Here is a 24686-nt window from a genome sequence, read left to right as displayed (position 1 = left end):
GTTAATTATTTGAACTATTTGTTTATAAATAAACGAATAAAAATGTGGAGTTGGAGACAAACAGGTTGTATGTATGGTACTTGTAAAACTATCACTAGATTATATACAATAAAACTATTTCATAACGTGTAGCATTGTGACTTAAGTAAAATATGAGTTCTCTGTCTGAAACACACGTTCGACCTCATTTGGCGCGATGATATATATTCACATGCAAAAAAATAAATAAATTAAAAATTCTAAAGCACTTATAAGGCTTGTAGTATTAAAGTTCAAAGATTTTAGCTTTCCTTCTCTTCTTTGTTTTAAGACAGTGAAGATTTGCATGTTAGCTAATAAATTAATAATTACCTAAGTTTCAAATGTTTCTATGATTATTAGGTTCTGGTCACTGACTTTAAAATAAAAATAGAACTTAGAGTTGCTCTTTCCAACGTGCTCTCTACAAATACTAAAATATCTTCATCAAGCTTTTTGTGTACAAAAAAAGACAGTGAAAGTAAATGTTGCTGACGCAATTAAAACCTAATAAAACTTTTGCGGAGTTCATACATCCTTGTGTCGTTCGTTGACACTGGCTAGTAGGAGAGAAACACGAATCAGGTATCGATCAACGCCTTCCAGTTTATCAACACTAACTGAAAAGATCATTTCGAGCAAAGCCTAGAGAAAGATGGCGGGGTGAACGGCTGCCGACATCCACAACGCAATAACCAACAAAACTGACTCAGCCTTCAAACGTTGCGAGTATCGGTCACTGAACCTTCAGGTCGAAATTCTGGGCGGAGTCATAAGAGGTTAGCCAATAAGCGCGCGCGTTACAATATGTATTGTATTGTCTCGAGCTGGCTGAGTTACTGTTCGCCTGTCGCTCATCGTCGATTTGAGCACCGAGAAAAATAAGGATTAAAAAAAAAAAGACCAACAAAAATCTCAAAGTTGTACTGTTGAACTTGTGTGACGTCGTACGTCTGCAGCAGCGTGAGTGCCCTGTTTTCTCCACAGACTGTCTGTCATTCACGAGCGATCGTGCATTGCAGCTGGCTCTACCGCTTCTCTTCGCAGTCGACCGTGGAGCTTGGCGAGCGCTCTACCTCATTAACACCCCTGCACTTTAAACAAGCTGTTGGATCACTTTCACTGTCATTCGGAACCTTGAAACCAAACCGGTAACTTGGACCAGCGCTCTACCTTAGCTTACCTAGGACGCGTTTTACTAGTGTAGTTAGTGTCCGGAAAGACGCATCATCTCTTCGGTCAGGTAGTTTAGAAATTTGTTCGTGAACTTGAATAGTAAAGTAGCCAAAACATTTTTCTTAACAAATTGATTAGAAACTATGGGACTGTAGCAGGCGTTCACTTGCATCTTGGTTTAGTGAAGAAGAAATCACCATAGTTACTTCGTCATGATAATCACAGAGAAAGATCTTCAGATGCTCAACTCTCTCCCAGCATTAGAGTCGGATTCGGGAAAGAAGGAAGGAAACGAATTGAAAATAGGTGAATTTTATTATTAGCTTTCCACTCGGTAAAGGAGTCTTAAATTAATATTTTACATTTTATTACAAGTAGTTTGGCATGCACACGTAATGAGATTTAAATCCAAATCCGTTTTTGTATTAAAAATGTTTCAATATTTGTGTTACATATTCGATAAAATAATTTGAGAAGAAACTGAAAAAAGTGCTTGTTTACTGTTTTATAAAACCTACGTAAAATCTCTGATATTTTTGCTGTAAATTCCCTCTTAAATGTAAAATTCCACGATTATGTTGTCAATAACAAATAACTGTCATTGCATGATACTTGTAGTGGTTCTTTTTATTATTTACTAAAATAATTTAATCTTGTAAGGTAGTAGTAAAAAAAGATGTTTCTCACTACATGTTAGACTGGCTATTCTATTTATCACCATCTTTCTATTCCCCCCTTATATATATGCATGTATTTATGTATGAATATAAATGAATAGCAAAAGGTTAGATTTTACTCTGAGAAATGAAGGTGCATAAACAATGCTAAACTTGTACATTTAGTAGACGTGTAATCTCATGGAACTTACTGTAAGATAAACCTTAAAACGCCTGATGTCGCTCCAGAGCACGAGCAACGTGAATAGGATAGGCACGCGCAGTTATAGTACACTCATACATATCTGTTCGAAGCAGTCAAGGTCAGTAACCAGAAGAGCGTTTGCTTGCGCTTGAGGATATTTCAGTGGTGTGCCGTTCACGATGGAAAAAATATTATTTATTTTGTTAGAAAATATTTTCACTTCTCTCTACCAGCGTTTTACCCAAGTATTAATTTTATCTAACCTTTTAAACGGTTATCACAGTTTACATTTAATGCATACTTTGTCAGTGATAGAAATAAGGTAGTACAATTATTAATATTCTATTAAAAGTTACATATTTGGGTTTACTTCAGTACAGCTGCTTACCTACTGTTAAATTTGAATAAAACTTTAAATGCAATTTATAAACAAAGAAAAATGCATAAAATTTGCGTATCAGTGAAGCTACGAAAATTTTTGTAATGTAAGGTTGGATAACGAATACACGAATCCCTATACATTCAGAACAAAATAACAACCGAAACGTAAATGAAGCGAAATGTATAATTCGATATTTATCATACTTTGTTTTTATGTTGAAACTTTGGTGAAAAATAATTTCTAAATGCATTTGGTTTGGACTTTCGTTTTATACCAGTGAACGCAATATTTTTTTTCTAAAAAAAATAATATAAAAATTTAGTTATGGTAAATGAATACCATAAACCATAAGTGAACAGGTATTATGCTTCCCAGTTAGCTTCACTGATTGTATATTCTCCTTAACAATATTAGTTTTCGCTTTAGGAATACCTAAAACCTAATCAAAAGACTCGAAGAACCAGTACAAAAAAAAACAAGATATGTTTCTACATAAAGATTCCACGGATTAAATCGGTTATTTACTTTCTTAAGTGTCATACTTAGATAATCATTTTAAATTGCACTAATGTTCACGCTAAAGGTTTTTAAATCTTTTAAAATATATTTTAATGGAAGTTTTTTTTTTTATTGACGTAAGACATTATTTCTTGACGTCAAATTTCATCCAATTATTGGTTTATGTTATTTTATGTGTTTGTGAAAAAAGTGTTTTACGTTATTGATGTTGTGTCGTATAACATTTTTATTTAATCTGGGTATAAATATCTATGTTACTTTAGTTATGGTTTACACTATGTAAAAAGATTTAATGTTTTTAATAGTATACGTTTTAGGAGCTGAAAAAACGTTAAATAACAATAATGTATAATTATGATTCTTTGCTTTAGATTTTGATGGAACTACTGTACTATGTCGTGTATGTGGAGATAAGGCAAGCGGTTTCCATTATGGCGTTCACTCCTGTGAAGGGTGTAAGGTGAGTTATATTATTAATAACCTATCAGGATGTTCTGTTTAAGAGCTTGTTGTTATTGTTTCTCGTTAAAAGAACGAGTTTGAACTTATAGTCCTAGTGAGCAATTAATGGACAAAGAGAAATTTAAACAGCGGGTTAAAACTCTTAACAGTTACATAGATTTACTCCATTTGACAAATCTGGCTGTGTCCTGTTTCTCACCACATACAGTTGTATAATATTGTTATCCTTAAAATGTTTGTGCCGTAATCGTAACTCGTAACTTCTAATGCTTGAAAAATTTATGCTGTACACAGTTTCTAACACTTAAGAAAATTTGGGGATATAAAATATTTTTTTTTTGTAATTTGTCAGCTTTTGTTTTTAATAATACAGAATCAGCTTAGAAATTATAACTTAGTTGTATTTGTAGTACCAATAAACTGTAAAAGCTAGTGTGTATAAATATCTAAGCAACAAACTTCTCTTTTGGACTATTGTTTTCTTTAAAGATCTGTAAACGTTTGTGCACTTAGTTGGAGTTTGTGCAATTTTTTGACAGTCTTAATTTCGTTCGAGGGTATATATATTTCCTCTGGTTCAAAGAAACATAAGGAGATGACAGTGGTTTGTTTTGTAAGCTTTTTTACTTTTATCAACATCTAGCGCTTATATAAAGTACGAATGTAGCTTAACTTGCTGTTATCAGATCAACTTTTATTTATGGTTATAACGCAAGCCTACCAGCTACTTTGAAAAGGTACGTCTTTGTTTTCGTAACCATAGTAACATCTTCTGACCCAGGTTACACTGTTGAAGATGTGTCCCTTGGTTTTGAAACTCGCTTTCGTTATTGCATGGGGTCAGTGACCATGACAGGTTTCTGAACAGTGTGTGGCATGCTGCCAAACTGCTACATATTTAGATGTTTCTGTCGTTGTTGTTTTTATATTCGGGTTAACAACCTGAGTGTCGCATCTTCGTAACAACCTAACCTTGGACTAAATACACTTACATACCTAAAACCACATTTCCCTCGATACCTTAACCAATCTAGCCAGTATACAAGTCTTAACTCGGGTGAATAACACCATTAACAAGATCATTCTCATTGGTCAATGCCCGAAGACGTTGAAAGTAAACGGCCAGGAATTTCAAGTTCAGGGTTGCTTTATACGGGTTGAATAACCGGTCGTTTACTTCCGTTTACGCTCTCATGATCGCAGTGTTTTACGCAGAATTTTTATAGGTCATGGGCATGGCGCTTAGAATCTTCTTCACAATATCGGCATGTGATAGGTGTGAACGGAAGAAATGAGAAGATACAGTTAACACGTGTTTATGCAGTTAGGGTTAGGGAGGAAGTACCCAACTAACACACTCATTGGTATGAATATCAAAGACGGATTTCTGGCGAGTCAACATACCACACTACGAGGTTCATTCCAGTCCAAAATGGAATACATTAGAGTTTCCTTTCGTGATAGTACCTCCAACCTGAAATCTTATCAAATACATTTTTATTTTTATTGAACAGTAAAATTTAATTTTCGTATCTAATAACATACACTTGTACACTTTCAGCAGACACGCGGTGACCGGTGTAAGGACTGCAATTGTTTTTTTTCCTTGAAAGATCTAAACATCTTTTAACAAAATAATGAAATCTTACACAGAAAAACCCAACGTTATGAACGTTTGTTAACATATTTAAAACTTCAAATTGTCTAGGCACGTCTTCGAACCATTTATGCGCACTCAGAAAATATATATCTTGACGTTTAAATGATCAGACATGTGACTTGTATTAACGGATTGGTTCCGAGATAATAGTTTGTTGTAGGGTCAAGTGTTTAGGCTTAACTAACAAAAAAAAAAAAAAAATCGTACGTACATGTAATGTAGAAGAATTATTTATTGTAAACGTAAAATCTAATTTTTTCTTTCCTCAAAGGCTGAAATTCAAAATTGATTGGGAAACTCAATTGGGCATGGTGTGATTTAAATTTCAAGATCCTTTTAAGGTGTTAGATAAAATCTTTGTCCGATTTCCCAATTTAGCTTTTATCAAATTCATACCGAAACTTACATTGTATTAAAGTTGCAATCATCAAATGTTACAAGAACAAAATGCTCCCCCCCCCCAGTGGCACAGCGGTATGTCTGTGAACTTACAATGCTAGAAACCGGGTTTCGATACCTGTCGTGGGAAAAGCACATATAACCCTTTTGTGTAAATTTAGGCTTAGCTTCAAACAAGCAAAACAAGAACTAAAAACTGAAACTTTTTATCTAAAAGCTTATTAAGATCGTGTACTTTTATTTATTTTATATAAAAATGCAAGTCAATAAAAGATTCATAAACGTTGCTGGCATTTTTTTGAATGTAAAAGAATGTAGTTCTCAAATAAATCATGATAAAATGTGGTCCCATGTATCATCTAGAAATAAGAGATTTTGCTCAGAAATGGGTTATTTCTGCCAGTTCTCTTTCCACCTCTTTTTTACTTTTTCGACTTGTATTTCAGAAAGCTAACTATAACATTTAGTAATCTTATAGGTTATGCTTCAAAACACATTTTATTAAGTAAACATATTTCTTTTCCCCTAAACCTTTGGACCATTTCTTGTGAGGTTTTCTTAATAGTTATGTGAGGTTAAAGCAATCTGCGAACAAATTGCCAGTCAGGTGCTAATTAGGAACAAGTGTTACATTAATATTACATCAATTACTGTGTATACAGGGAGTTGCTTTAATAATGTTGTCTGTATATGAGATTTTAAACATTCATCATGGTTGAATTACAATTGTCCTGAAATGTGACGCAAAATCTTGTAAGTATCACAATTTAACTTGGTTTATATGGTTTTAACAATACCTGAATTGGTTTGTTACTTGCCTAAAGTGACAGTGTTACCTGTTGACCTGTTATGTTTAGCAGAGCATCCTGTTCCCTAGGTTCAACGGCCTCTAGTAACCTAGCTCTCTCTCGTTGGGGTGAATGACCGAACGACACAAGCTCGCTCATTCTAGGCCACATTACAAAATGGCATACACGTGTATGATCGGAATCGTTCTACCAATGTGCGCATACTCTGAACTTGAAGCATTTTTGTAGACCCGTGAGTGACGTCATGAACTACTTTTACTTTCTTTAAAACTATGTCAACGATAGCGGTCAATGACCGCGTGCTCTCGTGCACTGAAGTGGGAGGGAGAGCATAGGCTTAAATGTATGCCTCCTGACGTAAAATAACACCATTAGCTGTGTAGACTATGATAAACAACCTTATTGAGGTCACCTGAATATCGTAGGGTTATTCGGCACTTGTTTAAACGAGAAAGTCCTCATTTCTTGTTTAACCCGGTAGAGGGAACACACGCTTTTGCGACTCTTCGCAAAATTAAGAACCGGCTTCAAATGTTTCTGGTTTACATTTCGCATTTTGACTGCATAAATGAGTTGGTGATTAGTATAGTCTTGACTGCGTAGTATATAGTGTATACATATTTATAGAATTTCTGTAAGAGTCCTTACGTCTTTGACTGTGATAACAGTTGTCACCCTTTTTAAGTTTCTGGCTACTTGTTTAAAGTGAATGTGTAATGGCTGTCGTCTACTCACTCATCAGAACGGGCAGAAAACTAAAACTAGTTCGTCGTCGTTCTTACAAACAGGGATTTTTTCGGAGAAGTATACAGCAGAAGATCCAGTACAGACCCTGCAGTAAAAACCAGCAGTGCTCTATCCTTCGGATCAATCGAAATCGGTGCCAGTACTGTCGGCTAAAGAAGTGTATCGCTGTCGGCATGTCCCGTGATGGTAGGTAGCTCTTTGTTTTCAATTAACGTATATAGAACCGGCATTAGCAGCCAAGGTACAACGTGTCGATATCTTGCTAGTTTTTGCCAGAAGAATTGGAAAGTAAAATAAAACAACGTGGTTTCTTCGTTAATGTACGAACTGTATCGGTTTTGGAGCTTAATTGTTAACACTTTGCGTATGAGTTTTATCTTTACTTACAATAAGATATTGTAAATAAATCTCTATATAGTAATTAATAGAACCCTATATGTGGTACAGTTTCGCTCCATCAGGGATTACGGTGCCTACAAATACAAGTTGTTCACAGATGAACATAAGTATTTATTAAATAAGGCTTCCTTTGCCAACCTCAAGATGACTTAGGAAGGTCGTAACGTTGTTCTCTGCTTATCGATAAAAGTGTTAATACCTATAGCAGCCATTCTGAGATAAATTTTTAGGCTTCCTTAGTTATACATTGTACAAATAAACCACTAATTTTGATTACTGTAGAGATATATTGGATTTCATCATGTAATATCCACACCAGATTGGTAGGGAAAGAAAGACCTAGCATTGTGTTTTAAGGAAGTTAGTCGGAAATTCTGACAATAATCCATAACTTAAAAAGTTAAGGCGCGTACGCACTTTATTTGTTTGATGTGATAGAGAGATTAACAACTGAGATGTCAGAAACAGGATAACTTTTGATAGGTTGAAATGAGATGTATAGTTTTAACAATGAACACAATTTGAGTTCGCAGAGAAAGACTGTTCCATTTAATATTTAGTTGGCGAAACCAACACGAGATGGCACCAAATGCAGACGCTGAATAATTGGGATTGAAAACCTTGACAAAGTGCCACGCGTGCAGATTCCAAGGTCGTGCGAACGTGCACCCGTACACTTGTTCAAAGAATCTTGTGTAGGAGGAAGTGGGTCTAGAGAGCCGTTATTCGGGAAATACATAAAGGATAAAACTATTTGCTTACTTTCATAATAAGATTGTGTATCACACGGTCACGTAGGCCTCGATGTGACGCGTATTGTGCAATACGTTATTGCATTTTTACCTACTTTATTATTGAAATCAGATTACATCATACATCTACCCGAGACAAGTTATAAAACTAAAATAAAAATAGTGTGCTACTGGTGAGTCATTAAACCCAAAACGTTATATCGTAACAGGAATTTTAACCATCAACAATCTAAACTTAGCTCGTAAGCGTTTATTCGGAATTAGACTGTTTTTCCAGGAAAACGAGTCACCTGATGAAACTTGTGCCGCATTCAATCGATAACTTCACGTGCACGTGGTACGTTGTTTTGCAGATTGAAGGAGTGCGTCATAGACAAGGGCGGTGCTTCACGTGGTGTTATATCGATCCACGAAGTTGTTTGTACCCAAATCCTCAGAATAGAACTGTGATGCAACTCATCAAAAGAAAAACAACAATAAATGACTATATTTCATTTATAAGAGATATAAGTTCTCAGTATCACGATATATAGAAGTTTCACGAAAACTTAAGTAGAATTTAAAACGAAGTGAAGTTCCTTTTCTCTTCTCCTGACCACCAGATGGCAGCAGTAAACAGAGAGGAAGGTGCGCCTTGCATATCAGGTTAGAAAGTGGGTCGCTCACAGGAAACAAGTTCAAGGGCAGTGTGAAGTGTAGGTTTGTGCTGAGCATGCGCTAGCACCCTTCTTCGGTTTTACAGGCTCTCTCTGATCAGATTCATTCCACGCGCCAACGGTTAGGCATCATGTGATGGACGTTCGTAGAAGTAGCTATGACGCACTCTTTCATAACGTTTTCTGTGCCTAATTCGATATCCGTATTTTAAAACTTCCACCCACACGGAGGAGAGCGACTTCACTTCCGTTTCAGACAGTGTCTAAGAAGGACACTACGTAAAAATTCGCGCTCGACAAGGAACACCTTTTAGTTTTTCTGTTGTCGTCCATCTTCATGGTTACTATTTAGTGTCGCAACGAGTAGGAAGAAGTTGGTTTATTATATTTAAAGTGAGAATGCAACGTAGTATGTTAAGTGCGCTTTTGACTGGTGAACAAAAATGGACTCCAAATTACTATTTACAGTCAAATTATGGACAGTCGAGTACAAGTAAGGCTAAAGTAAAAAGAGGAAGGGCTACAATTGAAAACCAAGATTCCTGTAAGGGACATTTTATTCGTTATATTTGTTGTTATGTACATCTAAAGATAACTTGCTTTATGATGTCAATGTTTTATTCGTCGTTAATTAAAAATTATATATCGTTAGGTTAGCGTATGTTTCACAGAAAATAGCCAAAGAAATAAAGTTCTACTAGTTGTGTTTTTAAGACTTTGGGAAGCTACATTTTATTGTTTTTCTATTAAAAATAATAAAAAAACCTTTTGAAAGTTCTGTGTTTTAAGTATCTCGTTTATTGTTTTTATTTTCCAGCTGTTCGTTTCGGTCGTGTTCCTAAAAGAGAGAAAGCCAAGATTCTGGCTGCCATGCAAAAAGTTAATGCTAGTTCCCAGGATAAGGCCTTGACTCGTTTGAGTCTGGAGCTAGAGGACGAGATTTGGTTACTGAACACTATTGTATCGGCCCATGAAGATACATGCGAGTTTACTCGAGAGAAAGTAGGTGTACTTGCAGAGCGGGCAAGCCAGCAACCAGCCTTCGGCCAATGTCCCCCACAGCTGGTAAGGTTCTTGTACGTAACAGTGGGATTAGAGTTATAACATAAGCTGCTCGAGTTTAGTTAGTTGTTTTTTTTTTTTTTTTTAAGAATGTCAGTTGCCTTTCGCGTTTGGTATTAAGTTCTATGTTGTTTGCGTTAAAATTATTCTTGGGTAATTTTAGTTAACGCTAGGAAGCAATAAAAAAAAAAACAACAAGCGTTACGTACGCTTTCGTAATAAAATGCGACGTTAGCATTTTGAAATACTCATGAACACTAACAAATGGATAGTACTGAACGTGGGTGATTTGATTAGTTGTAATATAAAATATAAAATTACAGACAAGAAAGAGTTGATAGTTAAATTATAAACACAACGTTTTTAATTTTTAATATTAAAATTACGGCTTTACGCTTTATATGAATTACCAGTAAATACAAGTAGTGAAAAAAATGATGAAGGTCAAACTGTTTACTACGTAACAGACGTCTGATCATGGTTGCGCATGTGCAGTGACGCATGTTTTACACTTACTACACAACCCAACTTGCAGCTATTAAATTATTTTTATTCATTTATCTTGTAGCAGTCGGTCATGTTTTACTGACTGTTTAATAGCAGCAACCTTTTCGATCACTGTTTAAGATTTTCCAATAATTGGAAAATCCAGCCTTGACTGTTAACCTTGATGATTTGTGGCGCACAAAGAGTTTTATTTTAAACATTGCGTCATACTTGATATTGGCAGATCGCCCCTTTTGTGGCTTAGTTAGCCTTGAGAATGGAACCGATCTTATTTATGTAAGGACTTATGGCGATACGAGCCATTATCACGATCCATCTGGATTCTTGGAAACGTAAAAGAACATTAATATTCTAAAATCCACGAATTCATTCGTTTTATCTGTAGGCTTAGTTTTGAAATTGTTACTCACGTTTCCTTTGAAATGTACAAAAAGAAAAATACATTAAAAAAAAATTAGTATTACTACACACGTATGTCTACATATTACTTTTCAGCAATACACTTCTTGAATAAAAAACCGGGTAGAAAGGAAATGAATGAATTGTGTCTGAAAGTAAGAGAACGCACACAATAAGAATAAATTTTATATATATATATTTGTATATACTATTCTGCGGGTTCGAAATACGCGTACCGTCGGTCAAGGTCGGGCTATTGATCGTGGAAAGGGAGATGAAAACGGAAACTACACGCAGTGCTTAGGTTAACAGCTGCGTCATTTTTCCGCAGCTGTTATCAAGATACAATGGTATTACACAATGCTGATCTATATAAAGTTTGCAATTTCGAAAGCACTTTAAAGCCTGAATAAGACGCTTGTTTGCCACGAAATTTGTACATTTTCTATTGTTTTCTCCTAAGTGTTTTATTTCTGTACATTATAATATTCGCGATCGTGTCGTATGGTGGCTGTAGTCAAGTTACAGACAATGGAAAAAAAAAACTATATGGCTACATATGAGATTGTTCATATGGAAGCCAATAATATTTTACCGTGAAGATGAATTTAATTTTTTTAGATATGTACAACGTATGAGTATGGGTCTGGTTGGTAGTTTATCTTCAGTGATTTAGGCTATGATACCAGCGAATTGAATTTTTTTTTTCCAGGCTTGTCCACTTAATCCTGGACCAACCCCCCTGGACAATGGAGGTAATTCCCGTATTATGGAAGATTTTTCTGAACGTTTTTCCCCCGCAATCAGGGGTGTTGTGGAATTTGCCAAGAGAATTCCTGGATTTAATCTCCTAGCTCAAGATGACCAAGTAACCTTACTTAAGGTAAGTTGACCCGGCGACATTTGGAGTCTTTACGGCTCTCCCTTCAAGTGGGTGATTCTGTCTCTAGTATGGCATGAATGACTAAATGTTTGTTTTATAATGGATTAGAACGCTATTAATGTTTTGTCCACATATTTCACTAGTTTTTCAAATGCACTAAAAGTTAGTTTCGCAACCTAACCTCTTACAAATCAGAGTAATTACATACTGTTAGTTGTAATTATTTGTGTGAATATAGCCAAAGGGTGATGCAATGTTTGATTTATTTCTTTGCAGGCTGGTGTATTTGAAGTTTTACTTGTTCGCTTGGCTTGCATGTTCGACGCCCAAAACAACTCCATGATTTGTCTTAATGGTCAGTGTCTTCGGAGAGATGCAATTCATTCCGCTAGCAACGCCCTCTTTTTGCTAGACTCCATGTTTGATTTCGCCGAAAGACTAAACTCACTTCAGCTGGCAGACAGCGAATTAGGAGTTTTCAGTGCTGTCGTGCTTATTGCAGCAGGTGAGCTAATATACCCATTTCTTATGTCGTTGTTAAATTAATTGAACGTGGAAGCTGCTTCATTTGTATTCTTCACGTACAGTTTTTCATAATGTAAATTATGAGTGACTAAACAGTTAGTGTTTTTAGGTTTTTACGACTCTTAAACTAACTTTATACTTGTGAAGTTATTTTGATAAATGTAGTTTTGAAACGGTTTTACCTTTTATACGGTAATAAAACTCAAGATCATTATCAGAAGACTGGAGGTAATTCAATGAAAATAGTTTACTATTGTAAATAATCTGACCTATTTTCTGCTCAAGCTAGTGAAGGTCATTCTTTCATATGACCTACTTAACGTTTAGTTAGTGGGTGACAACATTAGAAAGCTTGTTTAGTTTTTTAGATCCAGGTGTCGCTGTAGCATATCTGACCTTGAACCTCTCCCCATCATGGGCAGAGAGAAGTGGTGTAACATAAGTCTGAGGATCAATATGTGGCTTAGTCCTCGCTAAGAGCTAGCTAGTACATGACCTTGGCATTGTTTTTTAGCTGTTGTATGTTTGATCAATCTGCTTGCTTTTTTGTTTCACCCACTTGAAGTGAATTCTTTCATTGTTTTTTACAGATAGACCAGGTCTTCGAAATACTGAATTGGTGCAAAAGGTTCATAAGAAGTTGACGGAGGTTCTTCAAAAAGCTTTAGCTGCTCGACACCCCGAAAATCCATCTATCTTTAATGAAGTGATGAAAAAAATTCCTGATCTACGTACTCTGAACACTCTTCATTCAGAGAAGCTTCTAGCATATAAAATGGAGCCTAACAATCAGACGGACTCTGGATCTTCACAGCCTACAATAAGTGAGTCTTCAGTTTCCCATTCAGTGTCTAACCATTGGCCTCAGTATGCTGCCCTTTTAACACCAGGCAGCCAGTTTCCTGGAGAAACAGAACACGGAAACATTTCACCATCTCAGAACACTGGAGGCAATCCTGGAAGTGAATGGGGAAATTCTGACTACAATAAAGATCCTTTTGGAAGCCCTTGCTCAGACGGTAGTGGTGCAATGTTCCTTGATGATGGTAAGAGCCCAGTGAGGTCTTCATCGTTTTCTAGTACTCGGAGTTATGATTTGGAAAGCATTGGATCAGTGGAACATGGACATATTGCAGAGTTTCCACCATTAAAGAAGCCAAGAGACCATACTTTTGATCATGGTGCAAGTTCTGGAGACGAAAGCTATGTACCTGACAGTCCAGTCAAAATACCCTACCTACAAGTTAGAAGAGCAGACTCTCCTATAGATTCTGGGATAGAAAGTGGCAAGGAACATGGCCACGTGGCCACTCCAAACACATCTGTTTGCTCTAGTCCACGATCTCTTGAGGAGAAGGTGAAAGAAGTATCAGAGTGCGAGGATAAACACGATTCACGACAGGATATGCCTGTTTTAAAAAGAGCTCTTCAGGCTCCACCTTTGGTAAACACGAACTTGATGATGGAAGATGTATATAAACATCATAAAAAGTTTCGTGCTGCGCGTCGAGAATCTGAAAGTCCAACCACCAGTCAAGTGTCTTTAGTTGGAGGGTGTACCCAGACTAACGTCTCACATGCAAATGCTCATAGTACACTGATCAAGACATTAGAGAGGCCACCTCGCTTTCTGAATGAGCAACAGATCAAGCGAACGGATTTGATCCATAACATCATTATGAGAACTGAGAGCATTCCACCGACTCTGGCAGCCATGGCTCCAGCTTCTGCTACCAGTTCTATGCCTGTAAGTGCAACTCCCAGTGCAGCCATGAGCACGACAGCTCATTCAAATATAAAAACAACCAATGGAAAGTTTTTCTACAGTGCTGATGATATTGAATCAGCTGGTATCTCCCAAACTTACCTATCTGGTGGTCCTGGTCAGCCTGCCCATAAAATCATGGTTTATCCATCAAGTTATTACATTCCACCAAACACCATGACAGTTGCAGGTTATACATCAGGCACCCCAGTCTCTTGGCCTTTCCTGGTTCCACATAGTAGTGCAGCAACAGCCACTGTAGCTAGTCCTTCATGCCAGATGAAGGCTCCTTTTGTCTCCAATAGTTTTTCACAAGCAGTTCGTTCAGTTGTTTCAAGCCCTGGCTCTTCGAAATTTCACTCTACTACAAGAGTGCTCTATGATACTTATAATCCTTTGACCAGCGTGTCTGCACCCCTAGTCAACTCCAGGCCTTCTCCTCTTGGTTTCTCCACAGCTGTGATTACCCCAGCGCCCAGTCAGAAGCCAGACATCCAGGCTGATGTTTCAGACGCTCCTTTGAATTTGTCCAAAAAATCATCAACCAGCTTTCAACTTGAATCGTGATGGCCAGTGTGTGTGTATATGTGAACGATAGGCTGTGTTCAGACCAAAAGACTGTTCCGTAACTCTAGGGGTTACATAGTATCTCAATGGAAACTTTCCACAGGGTTTGTTTTGCAGCGCTTTGAGCACCGTGTTATGTGTGCAAATGTTGTATAGAGTAAAGTGTAAATAAATGATGATTTTGGTTGTACATAAATATTATATAAATTATTTAATGAAATGAAGCTAGACAAGTGACTTGAGATGGGAACAAGTAACGAACTGAACGGACAAGTTTTATGTATTAGTTAATTCCAAAGCCCTTATTAAGATATATATTTGTGCTTCTCAAACCACGTGACGTGCCGTTCATGCCATCAAAGTTAAGATAAAGGGATCGCGCGAGTTATAATCGTATGTTCTCAATATTGAAATGTGTGTAAATATTTAAGAGTTATTGTCTGGCTTCGTAAGCTTTATTAACTTAAGGATTGTAAATTGTTTGAGTGTAAGCTTATATTGTTTGTGCGAGGAGATGGACTCCAAAAGTATGTCAGTATTATTGCTGTGTCCCTGTTTTAAAATTCCGCATTCTCTTGTCTTTAAACAAGTTAGTTTAGAATTTTGTCTTTCGTGTCATCTCGGATGTCATATACCTTTGTAAGTCACTTCACTCGACATTGAAATAAAGTTTGTTTTTCTGAGGAAACTGATGTCTCTCCTGTCTTTTACTTCGCGCTTTTTAACGTAACTTTTATTCAAAGTAAAAATAAATATCATTTGAACTATTTCAATGCCTCGTCAAAAAATAATGTAAAATGACAACTGAGCCGGAGTAAGGTTGTTTAACCTTTAACTGTGTTTAAAGCGCGGTGGTCGAAAAGCAGTTTCTTTTTCGATTAATTAACTTCAAGGACAAGTTTCACTGGCAACCGTCATGATGAAAAACATTTCTCCTTAACTGTGTGTTAAACAACTTTCATTTCGGTTTCTAAAGTCGTATTTACATACGTGTTTGTATGTATGAACTAATTACGTGTTAATCTTTAGAAAAGTAAGACTTATTCTGCATATAATTCAGGCACTTGTTAACTGATAATGTTTGTATGTATGAACTAATTACGTGTTAATCTTTAGAAAAGTAAGACTTATTCTGCAGGCACTTGTTAACTGATAATGTATCCCTTCTACACACGCACGCAGATAACAAGGTCTTTACAAAAAAATTAACGGCGTTACTGTACTTATTCGAAGAGACTTTGGAAAAAAGTAGGTCACGGTGACTTATTTCAAATTGAAAGACGCACACCTTGGTATCTAACGGCACACAGCGTTTGAATAAACGAAGCTAGGTACAACTTTAAATATTTTAAAGCGACTTTACAAACAACTTTCGTTTTTGGAATGTGTACAAAATATAGAAAGTGTTAAATTTCGGTTATTAGTTAGGAAACTGAAAAGTTTTTTTTTTTCTTTCCATAAATGAGCTGTGCAAAACCTTTTAATATTAGAATAAAACTAAAACGCAAGGGGGCAGAAACTATATTTTATTTTGGATCCGCCAGTTTGGTAAGTGGTAAAACAAACGATCCTGATTCCGTTTGATTATTATGAAAATTATTTTTTTAAAATGTCCACTAATTGTGACGTTATTAATCTAAACGTAAGCGTAAAAAAAAAAAAACTTCCCCTTCCCTTTTAACTTCAAAGCAAAGAAAGGTAAAAAAAGATTGTGGTATAGACAACCTATATCGTTTTGTCAATGACACAGAGGTTTTATCAACGGTGGTATACTTATCTTACAATTAATACCATCTTAGTGAAGTAAGTATTAATTTAAACCAATTAACTCGTGACTTTAATACAAATATTGTTCGTTTGGAATTAAGCACAAAGTTAAAGACTGGGTTATCTGTGCTCTGTCCACTATGGGTTTCGAAACCCGGTTTTAAGCGGTGAGTCCACAGACATGCCGCTGTGCGACTAGAGGACGCAAATATTGCATGTACGCAATATTCAATTACGCTTTAAATTATGATGCTCGTGACATTCGTGTTATTTTTGACATTGGCCACATTTGTCTTGCAAAAGCACAATGCAATAAAGCAAACGCGTCTTTTACCCGTAACTAAAAGTGGGAAATCCAGAACGCACAATGAAGCCGTATCTCAAACAGGGAAATCCATTGTTGAGAAACCAGTGAACATCGAGTCGCCTTGAAGTTCCTAAGGGAGCCGTAGTTCTTATGGTATTATGGAATACTGCATCATTATTGAGGAGGATATTAACACCAATTTACCCTTGCATGGGTAACGTTAACCTTCAAACAATTAACGTGCTTGTATTTTGTCAATATAATAAGGCGTTTATCCAAAATAAATTGTTTTCAATGTTTAATGATTCATTGTTAAAAAAACGACGAATCTCATATAGTTGTTTCCTTGACCCGGAATCTAAAATAGAAAAACAAAACTTTATATTACGAATAAAAGGACGCGTGTGCTTAGTTTTAAGGAAGGGGGGGGGTTGGATTTATGTTAGTAATTCTGTTTGTAAAATAACAAAGTTTTCAAATGCGCCCTATTTATCTTAATCATAGCTTAACATAGGACTTGTGGCCAACTCGCCTGTTAACAAACTAAACTTTTAACAATTTTGTCTCATTCGCGCCGTCACGTGGAAACGTAGCTAAAAATGTGTGGTCAATCCACAGGCGCCTGTGCGCTCTACTTAGTTTCATTAATTTACAGTTTGAAACGTTCGAACAAAAACAAGAGCTGTTTATATTTCGTTTCAGTTCGGGAACAGGTTCTCAGTATTAAAATATTTGTGGTTTTATCAGAATTTCCTGGTAAGTATGCTCGATACGTCAGTAATAGACATTTGTAGTGAGTGTAATTCAGATTATAATTTTAGAAAGTAAAGATACGCACTGAAACGTTAGCACAAGTAATATTTTCGGAAGACATAATTTTGCTTTTCTGTGAAACCTTGTAACAATATAAATACACGAGACCTGCGAGTATAGTAAGTATATTGGTAAGCGGAACATGACAGGACATCACACAGAGGAACAACAGGCTTACACCGTTTGAAACCGGGTTTCGGTACTCGTGGTGGGCAAAGCACAGAAAGCCCATTGTGTAGCTTTGTGCTTAACTTCAACAGCTTTCTGCGTTTTAAAATAATACATTGATATCCCTCCGCTGATTCAGCAATAAACTTGATGGCTTATAATACTACAAATCGGAATTCGATTCGTGCATTGGGCGTAAACAAATCACTATATTATTACACAATTTTATTATAATTTAAAGTAAGCCAGACAAGTGATTAAATATAAGAATAATTTCACAACATTGACGTTACAAATCTGAATACTGGAAGGTGGTGAAGAAATAAGCCTAACCATGCTCGTCTGTGAAGTCAAAAATTATGGATTCGAGTCCCCTTTTTATAAACACTCGCTCCGTACTTTAGAACTGGGAGCGTTATAGAAGGAAAGTCAAATCTCATTAGTCGGGCAGACAGGCAGAAGTTGGCGGTGGGTAATGTTGACTAACTGCCTTTTCTATATCACTTTAAGATCAGGGACGGCTAGCGCAGACGGCCCTCGTATAGCTGTGCGGAAAAATTCAAAAACATAAGTAAGCTGAAAAGCATGAGGCGAAATTAAATAATTTCTGGACGACTTTAGCGTTTACATCTTTTATCACTGATTCTTCAAGAAGCATAAAAATTTAACAAGTGAACATAAAAGCTAAAATAACCTTTTAAATATCGCGATTTTTCTTTAGTTTCTTAAATTCAAGCGCGATAATGTACAAGATATACCCAAGTTAAGAATTATTATTTTTATTTTTGATATATAAGTATTTAAAAAAAAAGCATATGAATTTTGTCTGGAATAATTCTTTGAATTACGCGCAAAGCTACTTGAGGGCTATCTACGCTAGCCGTCCCTATTTTAGCAGTGTAAGACTAGAGAGAAGGCAGCTAGTCATCACCACCCACCGCCAACTCTTTTACCGACGAACAGTAGGATTGATTGAATCATTATAACGCCCCCATGGCTGAAAGGGCGAGCACGTTTGGTGTAACGGGAATTCGAACCCGCGACCCTCGGGTTACGAGTCGAGTGCCTTAACCACCTGGCCTGTCTGGAATGAAAGTTTTGCTGTTGTAAAGCACAAAGCTTCACTTTGGGCTCTCTGTGCTCTGCCCATCACTGATTTTTGGTGTTGTAAGCCTGCAGATTTATGGCTGAGCTGGTGGAGTCCTAGAATAAAAAACTTGAAAAAAATTCTCAATTTGCACATTAATGATTTTGAGAACAATAATAATGTGTATATCGTTTCGGGGATCTCATAGAGAAAGAAAATAAGAGCGACTCTCAGGTTTAACGGTTGTGCTTGCAAATCATAAATTTATCACGATATCAACCTAAATAAACTTAAGTGTAGAAACGTTACGTTTTTCCTTTTTACTTGAGAAAAAAAAAAGGATAACATTAACAGAAATTGTACTGTTCAAGTCCCATGGTTTTATCAGTAGGTCCCATACGTTTTTAAGAAATCGTGTATATATATATATCGACATCTTGTCTGGTTGTGAAAACTGAACATTTCACATAAAGGCTGCAACTTGTACCAAGAACACCTATAATTTTGCACTTAAATAAACAGTGGTTCCAACCTGTTAGTGGTATAAGTTGTGGTCGAAACGATAATAATTTAGATCTTGTAAACTATCACAAATAAGCGCTATATGCAAAAAAATGTTTGGACAATCACAGAGAACTGAATTTTCAATCTAAGCGGCACCTTACGGATAACTCGGGAAACGGCCTAAACAACCAAACGATAAATAAATTTAAACTATTGCAATTTTTTCATTATCTTTTTTTTTTTTTTTTTTTTTTTTTACATTACAAATAACGTTTGACGCGACTTTGAATTACATATTTTTGTTGTATAAGAATAAAAGCACGCGGGAAAGGCTTAGTTCAGAGTAATCGATAATCGACAACAAAAATCAACAATATTTTACTGTCATAAAAGCTGTTATTTACATACAGTCATGGAAATGTGTTTGTTTGTTTTAGAACAAAGCCACATTGGATTATATGCTGTACTCACCACAGAAAATCCAACTTCCAACTTTAGTGTCTGCAAGTCTCACCAGGTAACAGGCGTGTATGAGACAAATATTATCCCCCAACCCTTTTGTCGTGTGAAAAATATATGATAAAGAATATAGTCACATGATGATAACTTATACTATAACTGGTTGCTATTCAACCAATAAAATGGTGCCACACCAATATTGTCATGATATAAAAGGCTGTTTTAATGTAGATATTATTTATTAGTTTATTTTGTACTTGTTTAGAAGGAATTTTTTATATAAGGGGGTTAAAAGCAGACGATTCAATAATAAAAAATAAATAGTATGAAATAAGCGGGAAACAGCAACAGACGAAGACAACAGCAGAAGAGAGTAAAGTCACGGCCAAGAAAAAGTTTGTAATGAAGTTAACTGCGGTAGAAGTGATAGGCCTAACGTTTATTATATTAGAATAAAACTAACAGTAGAAAAGGAAAATGAGAATACGAATTGAGAAAGAATAAAGATAGAGAGAGAGAGACTAGAAATAGAAAGAATAAGAGTACAAATTGAGATTGCAAAGCTCACTCAACAGAAGGAAGACGAACCCAAGAATAATAAGGGAATCATAGCCAACCGACACAGGATGCCAACACTTGATGAACAGACAGATGACGTGGATGCTTTCCTGGAGAGATATGAAAGATTCACTCAGTCAGAACTTGGTCAAAGGTTACGGAGCAGTTTGTCTCAGCCTGCTTCTCACAGGAAAAGACCTACATGCATATGCATACACGATGTCAGAAGATGTCATGGACTATGACAACTTAAAAGCGGCTTTACTGAAACAATATGAACTGACTGAAGGAGGTTTTCCTCAGAAGTTCAGAGAAGTCAAGCCTGACACTGGAGAAACTGTACCTCAGTTTGTGGCACATCTGGGGCAAAATTTCATGAGATGGACTGACCTATTAGTGCATGAACAGTTCGTGGTGACATGTTCAATCGACACGTCATTGTTCTTAACGGAGAGAGCACCAGATAATGTAGACAAGATGATCAAGCTGGTAGAACAATGTATGGGATCCCATGAAGGTGGTATAAGTGGCAAGTATAAAAATATCCAGTTAACTTTGAAACAACTGATAACTGATCAGAAGTAGAAGTTTACCGTAAGGTGATAGGAAGGAAAACGAGTTGCAATGTTTGTTATAAAATGGGACACATTTCAAAAGAGTGCAAGTCTATTACCAGCAAACAACAACAGAAATATCATCATAAAGCAGCTGGAGCTACGTATAAGACAGTGTTAATATGAAATAAAAAAGTGACTGGCATTTTGGATACTGCTATCAGAAGGAACAGAATCAAGACAACTTGTCAGATTCAATATATAAATAAACCACTACTGACTGGCTCAAGTTAGCAAGTGGATCAACAGTACACTAGTAATGAGAGCATGTGACAAGAGTTGCTAACACATCATAATATGCTAACATGTAAGGATATGCTGAGGATAAGAAACTGAAGGTTCTACGAGACACTAGGTGTCATAATGCAGCAATGAGAATCAGTCTAGTATCTGATGATCAGATGACAGAATAAGTACACCCATGTGTATTGATCTGTGGGACAGCGTGAAAGTTTCTCGTAGCAAAAATAAAGATGGATATTCCATATTGCGTAGGAGACCTTGAAGCTATATGTATGAAGAAATCAGTATAAAACTTGGTAATAGGAAACATACTAGGTAATAGAAATTTGGAGGAGCTAGACAGAAAGAAGATTGGTGAAACATCTGCTGTCACAATCAGAGCCCAAGAGAAGAAGAGCAAACAAGACATTAAGCTCCCTGCAAGTGTCAAAAGACGACATCTGGAATGTAAGTCTGCAGGAACTTAAGGAAGCACAGAAGAAAGACCCTTTGCAGTAAAAAATTTGAAACATTGCCCGGGAGTAAGTCGAGTACAAGACAAAGTGAAAATACTTATATAACAGAAGATCGGAATACAGGAGAAGATGAGCAGATCATAGAGCCAATAGAATATCAGACTCAAGTGATAAACTTGGCTCGTGAATCGATGGTGGGAGGGCACTTAGGAACAAAGAAAACTGCAGAGAGAATCACCAGTAACTTTCATTGGCCGAGAGTCATTGGAGCAGATTCTGCAGGCCATATAACATCTGCCAAAGAACAATACCTAGAGAAAATATAGTCAGAGTGCCATTGGGTGGCATGCCTCTCGTAGAAGAGCCATTTAGCAGAGTAGCTGAGGAGTTGACTGAGCCATCAGCATCTGTGTATGACAAGGGCAACTGGTATATGCTGACAGTAGTCGACTATGTGGCATGCTATCTGGAATTAATAACACTGGCAAAGCTAAAGACAGAAAGAATAGGAGGATCCTTTCTAGAGATATTTACAGATTATGTTTTCCGAAATAAATCCTGAATGACAGAGGAATCCAGTTTACTTCAGAACTAGTGCAGGAAGTTTATAGACTCATCAGTACTTGACAACTCTTTACCACTCCGTACAATTCTAAATGTAACTGACTTTGTGAGAGAGTCAATGGAATTTTGAAGAGCATGCTAAAGAAGATCAGCCAAGAGAGACCATGTGACTGAAGCAGGTACATGCAGGCAGTATTATTTGCTTGTCGAGAAATCCCACACACAAGTACAGGAATTTTTCACGTTGCTCACAAACAACAACAAACTCACTTCACAATGGAAAGGGCCTTTTGGAGTACGGGAAGTACTCAACAGAATGAACTACAAGGTGAATGTCAATCTATTGAAGAAGTACTTCAAGAGGGGAAAAAAAACTTTGTAACTGTAGCTATTAATGTACAAATTGACATGGCAGCTATGGCTGTCATAAAACCAGAATCTGAAGACAGTGACTTCATTACAGAAGATAAAGACCTACTAAGCCTAAAAGCACTGAGTGAACATGTGACGGACAAAGGCCTCAACATAAGTATGAAACTAACTGATACGAAGAAAGAGGAACAAAACCTACTGTGTCAATATACAGATAAATCAGGAAATGCGGAACTCAGACAACACATGATCAAAATGAAGACAAGGAATTCCGTTAAGAAGAAGCCCTACTATAGATCATACCCTACGAGAGACACTATAAAGAAACTGTAAATGTTAGTGTAGACTTCGTGGAAAACGCAATATGTGAACTAAGAACAGTCTTGTATACTCTGAAAAAATATTGTAAGCATTTCTCTTGAAAAGAAGTTTATGTTATGATATAAAAGACTTTTTATTGTAGATATTATTAATTAGTTTATTTTCCAAATTAATATTTCATGATTGTTTACCTTTTTATTATAATATAGTTAAAAGCAGACGATTAATGGAAGTTGTGTTTTTAACTCATTGATTTCGAGAGTATAGCGTGTATACGGTTCAGTAATAAGCATATAAATAGTATGAGATGAGCGGGAAACTGTAGACAAAAAAAGACAATGGAAGTAGAGAGTAAAGTCATAGCCAAGGAAAAGTTCAACGCGACGATAACTGTGGTAGAAGTGATAGGCTTAACAACTGAACTTGGCCTAATGTTTAATATGTTACAGTAAGACTAACAGTAAAAAAGGAAATAAGATGAATAATTTATTTCGTCAAAGCGCGGTTCTAGTGAATCCAGTCGTAGCTCTCAGGACCGACACATTATGTAGAAGTCAAAGTTTTGCCTGGTCAAGGATTTTCCCTGCGAAAAATTTGAGCAAGACATTATTTAACAGAGCTTTATGCAAATCTCTGAAGAGGTACCTGAAACTAGCACTATCTTATTAATAATAGAAGCAGTGGAGGTTGGAAACCAAAACATTAAAAGATGTTAAGTATTTCAGAGTGTTTTATTTGTGAGATAGGTGACAGTCCAAGTAAACATCTTGCCAACAACCTTGCTGTACCTGCAGGTGTGAATATTATTTCAAAAATGTAAAATATGTATCAGCTATAAGTGGTCCCAGAAAACCTATGTATAGCTGCTCAAAAACCGCTACTGAAACAGAGGTTAAAATAAACTTTGTAACACAAACAGCAGAATAACCAAAGCTGGTGACGTTGTACTGTCTACAGACGAATATAATTTCGAATTGTTTGGTAATTATCAATAACAGTTTGTCCAATAGTGGAAAGACGAATGGTATTTTAGTCAGTGTACAACACGCCCAGTGAAGCACGGTGAGGCATCGGTACAAATCTAGGGTTACGTCTAAGCTTACAGTGTTAGTGATTTACATAAAATTAATGTCACACTTATTGTTGACAACCGCTATATACTGATTTTAGTTCGACAAGCCGTTCCTTCGGAAATATGATTCCTCTGATGGAACTTCATCTTCCACATCCTGAAGATAAGAGGTTGATGGAACACTCAAAAACATGGCTTAGCCTTCGTAAAGGCATAAATATTCGTGAGGACATGTGGACTGAGAGTATCCAAAAGCGAGCGAATAACTTACCTAAATCGTGGAGACTAACACAAGACATTATATAACATTATTTCATATCATGCTTTGGTAAGCTGTAAGGCAGCATGAAAAGCTACAATGCTCAGTATAAAAAAAATGATTCGTATACAGAAAACTAGTATATTGTACCATATTCGATTTTCGTATTTTTATTTTTTGTCATAATGTTTAGTACCATTATCTAGTGTGCTCTAGGTGGGGGTGGGTGACGTCGGAGTTGCTATTTAGCTCTTACTTCCCATGTCATCCCTTCAGGAGCCCTATGTGTTTCCTATTATATTATTTCTATTGTTATTTACCAAACTTCAAAGGTACCGTTAGAACTTCTTAGGCAGTGAAAAAGGGGAAATGGCTTTCGTATCTAACCCTGTGATAGTCATGACTTTCATAATTGCTAGCCTTTTTATAAATGTATTTGCATAATATTGAAAGGTTTGTAATACTTCCAGAGTTTAGCTGTCTAACAGTTGATTCTTAACCCCTGTAAAACTGAACCTTGAGATTGCAACGCTTTTCCGGAGGACATCCTACTTTGGTTTATATGTATGTTCTTA

General features: G+C 36.4%; 1 protein-coding gene across 3 annotated transcripts in view; it reads left to right on the top strand.

The window, feature by feature from the left end:
* The window catches only part of LOC143226400 (nuclear hormone receptor E75-like), a 90341-nt gene extending 75105 nt beyond the window's left edge, over window positions 1-15236 (top strand). The window contains exons 2-8 of one of the 3 annotated variants that reach the window (XM_076457324.1): window positions 1333-1500; window positions 3328-3416; window positions 7075-7219; window positions 9658-9905; window positions 11521-11691; window positions 11968-12196; window positions 12807-15236. In XM_076457324.1, coding sequence (XP_076313439.1) covers window positions 1407-1500; window positions 3328-3416; window positions 7075-7219; window positions 9658-9905; window positions 11521-11691; window positions 11968-12196; window positions 12807-14548 — 2718 coding nt within the window. In that variant the 5' untranslated portion in view covers window positions 1333-1406 and the 3' untranslated portion in view covers window positions 14549-15236. Of the gene's footprint in view, window positions 1-1332; window positions 1501-3327; window positions 3417-7074; window positions 7220-8896; window positions 9385-9657; window positions 9906-11520; window positions 11692-11967; window positions 12197-12806 lie in introns of those variants that run through there. The other 2 variants (XM_076457325.1, XM_076457326.1) reach the window with 2 other exon arrangements.
* The last annotated feature ends 9450 nt before the right edge of the window (window positions 15237-24686 follow it).

Source organism: Tachypleus tridentatus, chromosome 9, assembly GCF_004210375.1.
Source record: "Tachypleus tridentatus isolate NWPU-2018 chromosome 9, ASM421037v1, whole genome shotgun sequence".
NCBI lineage: Eukaryota > Metazoa > Arthropoda > Merostomata > Xiphosura > Limulidae > Tachypleus > Tachypleus tridentatus.
This window is presented reverse-complemented; position numbering and strand designations above follow the sequence as displayed.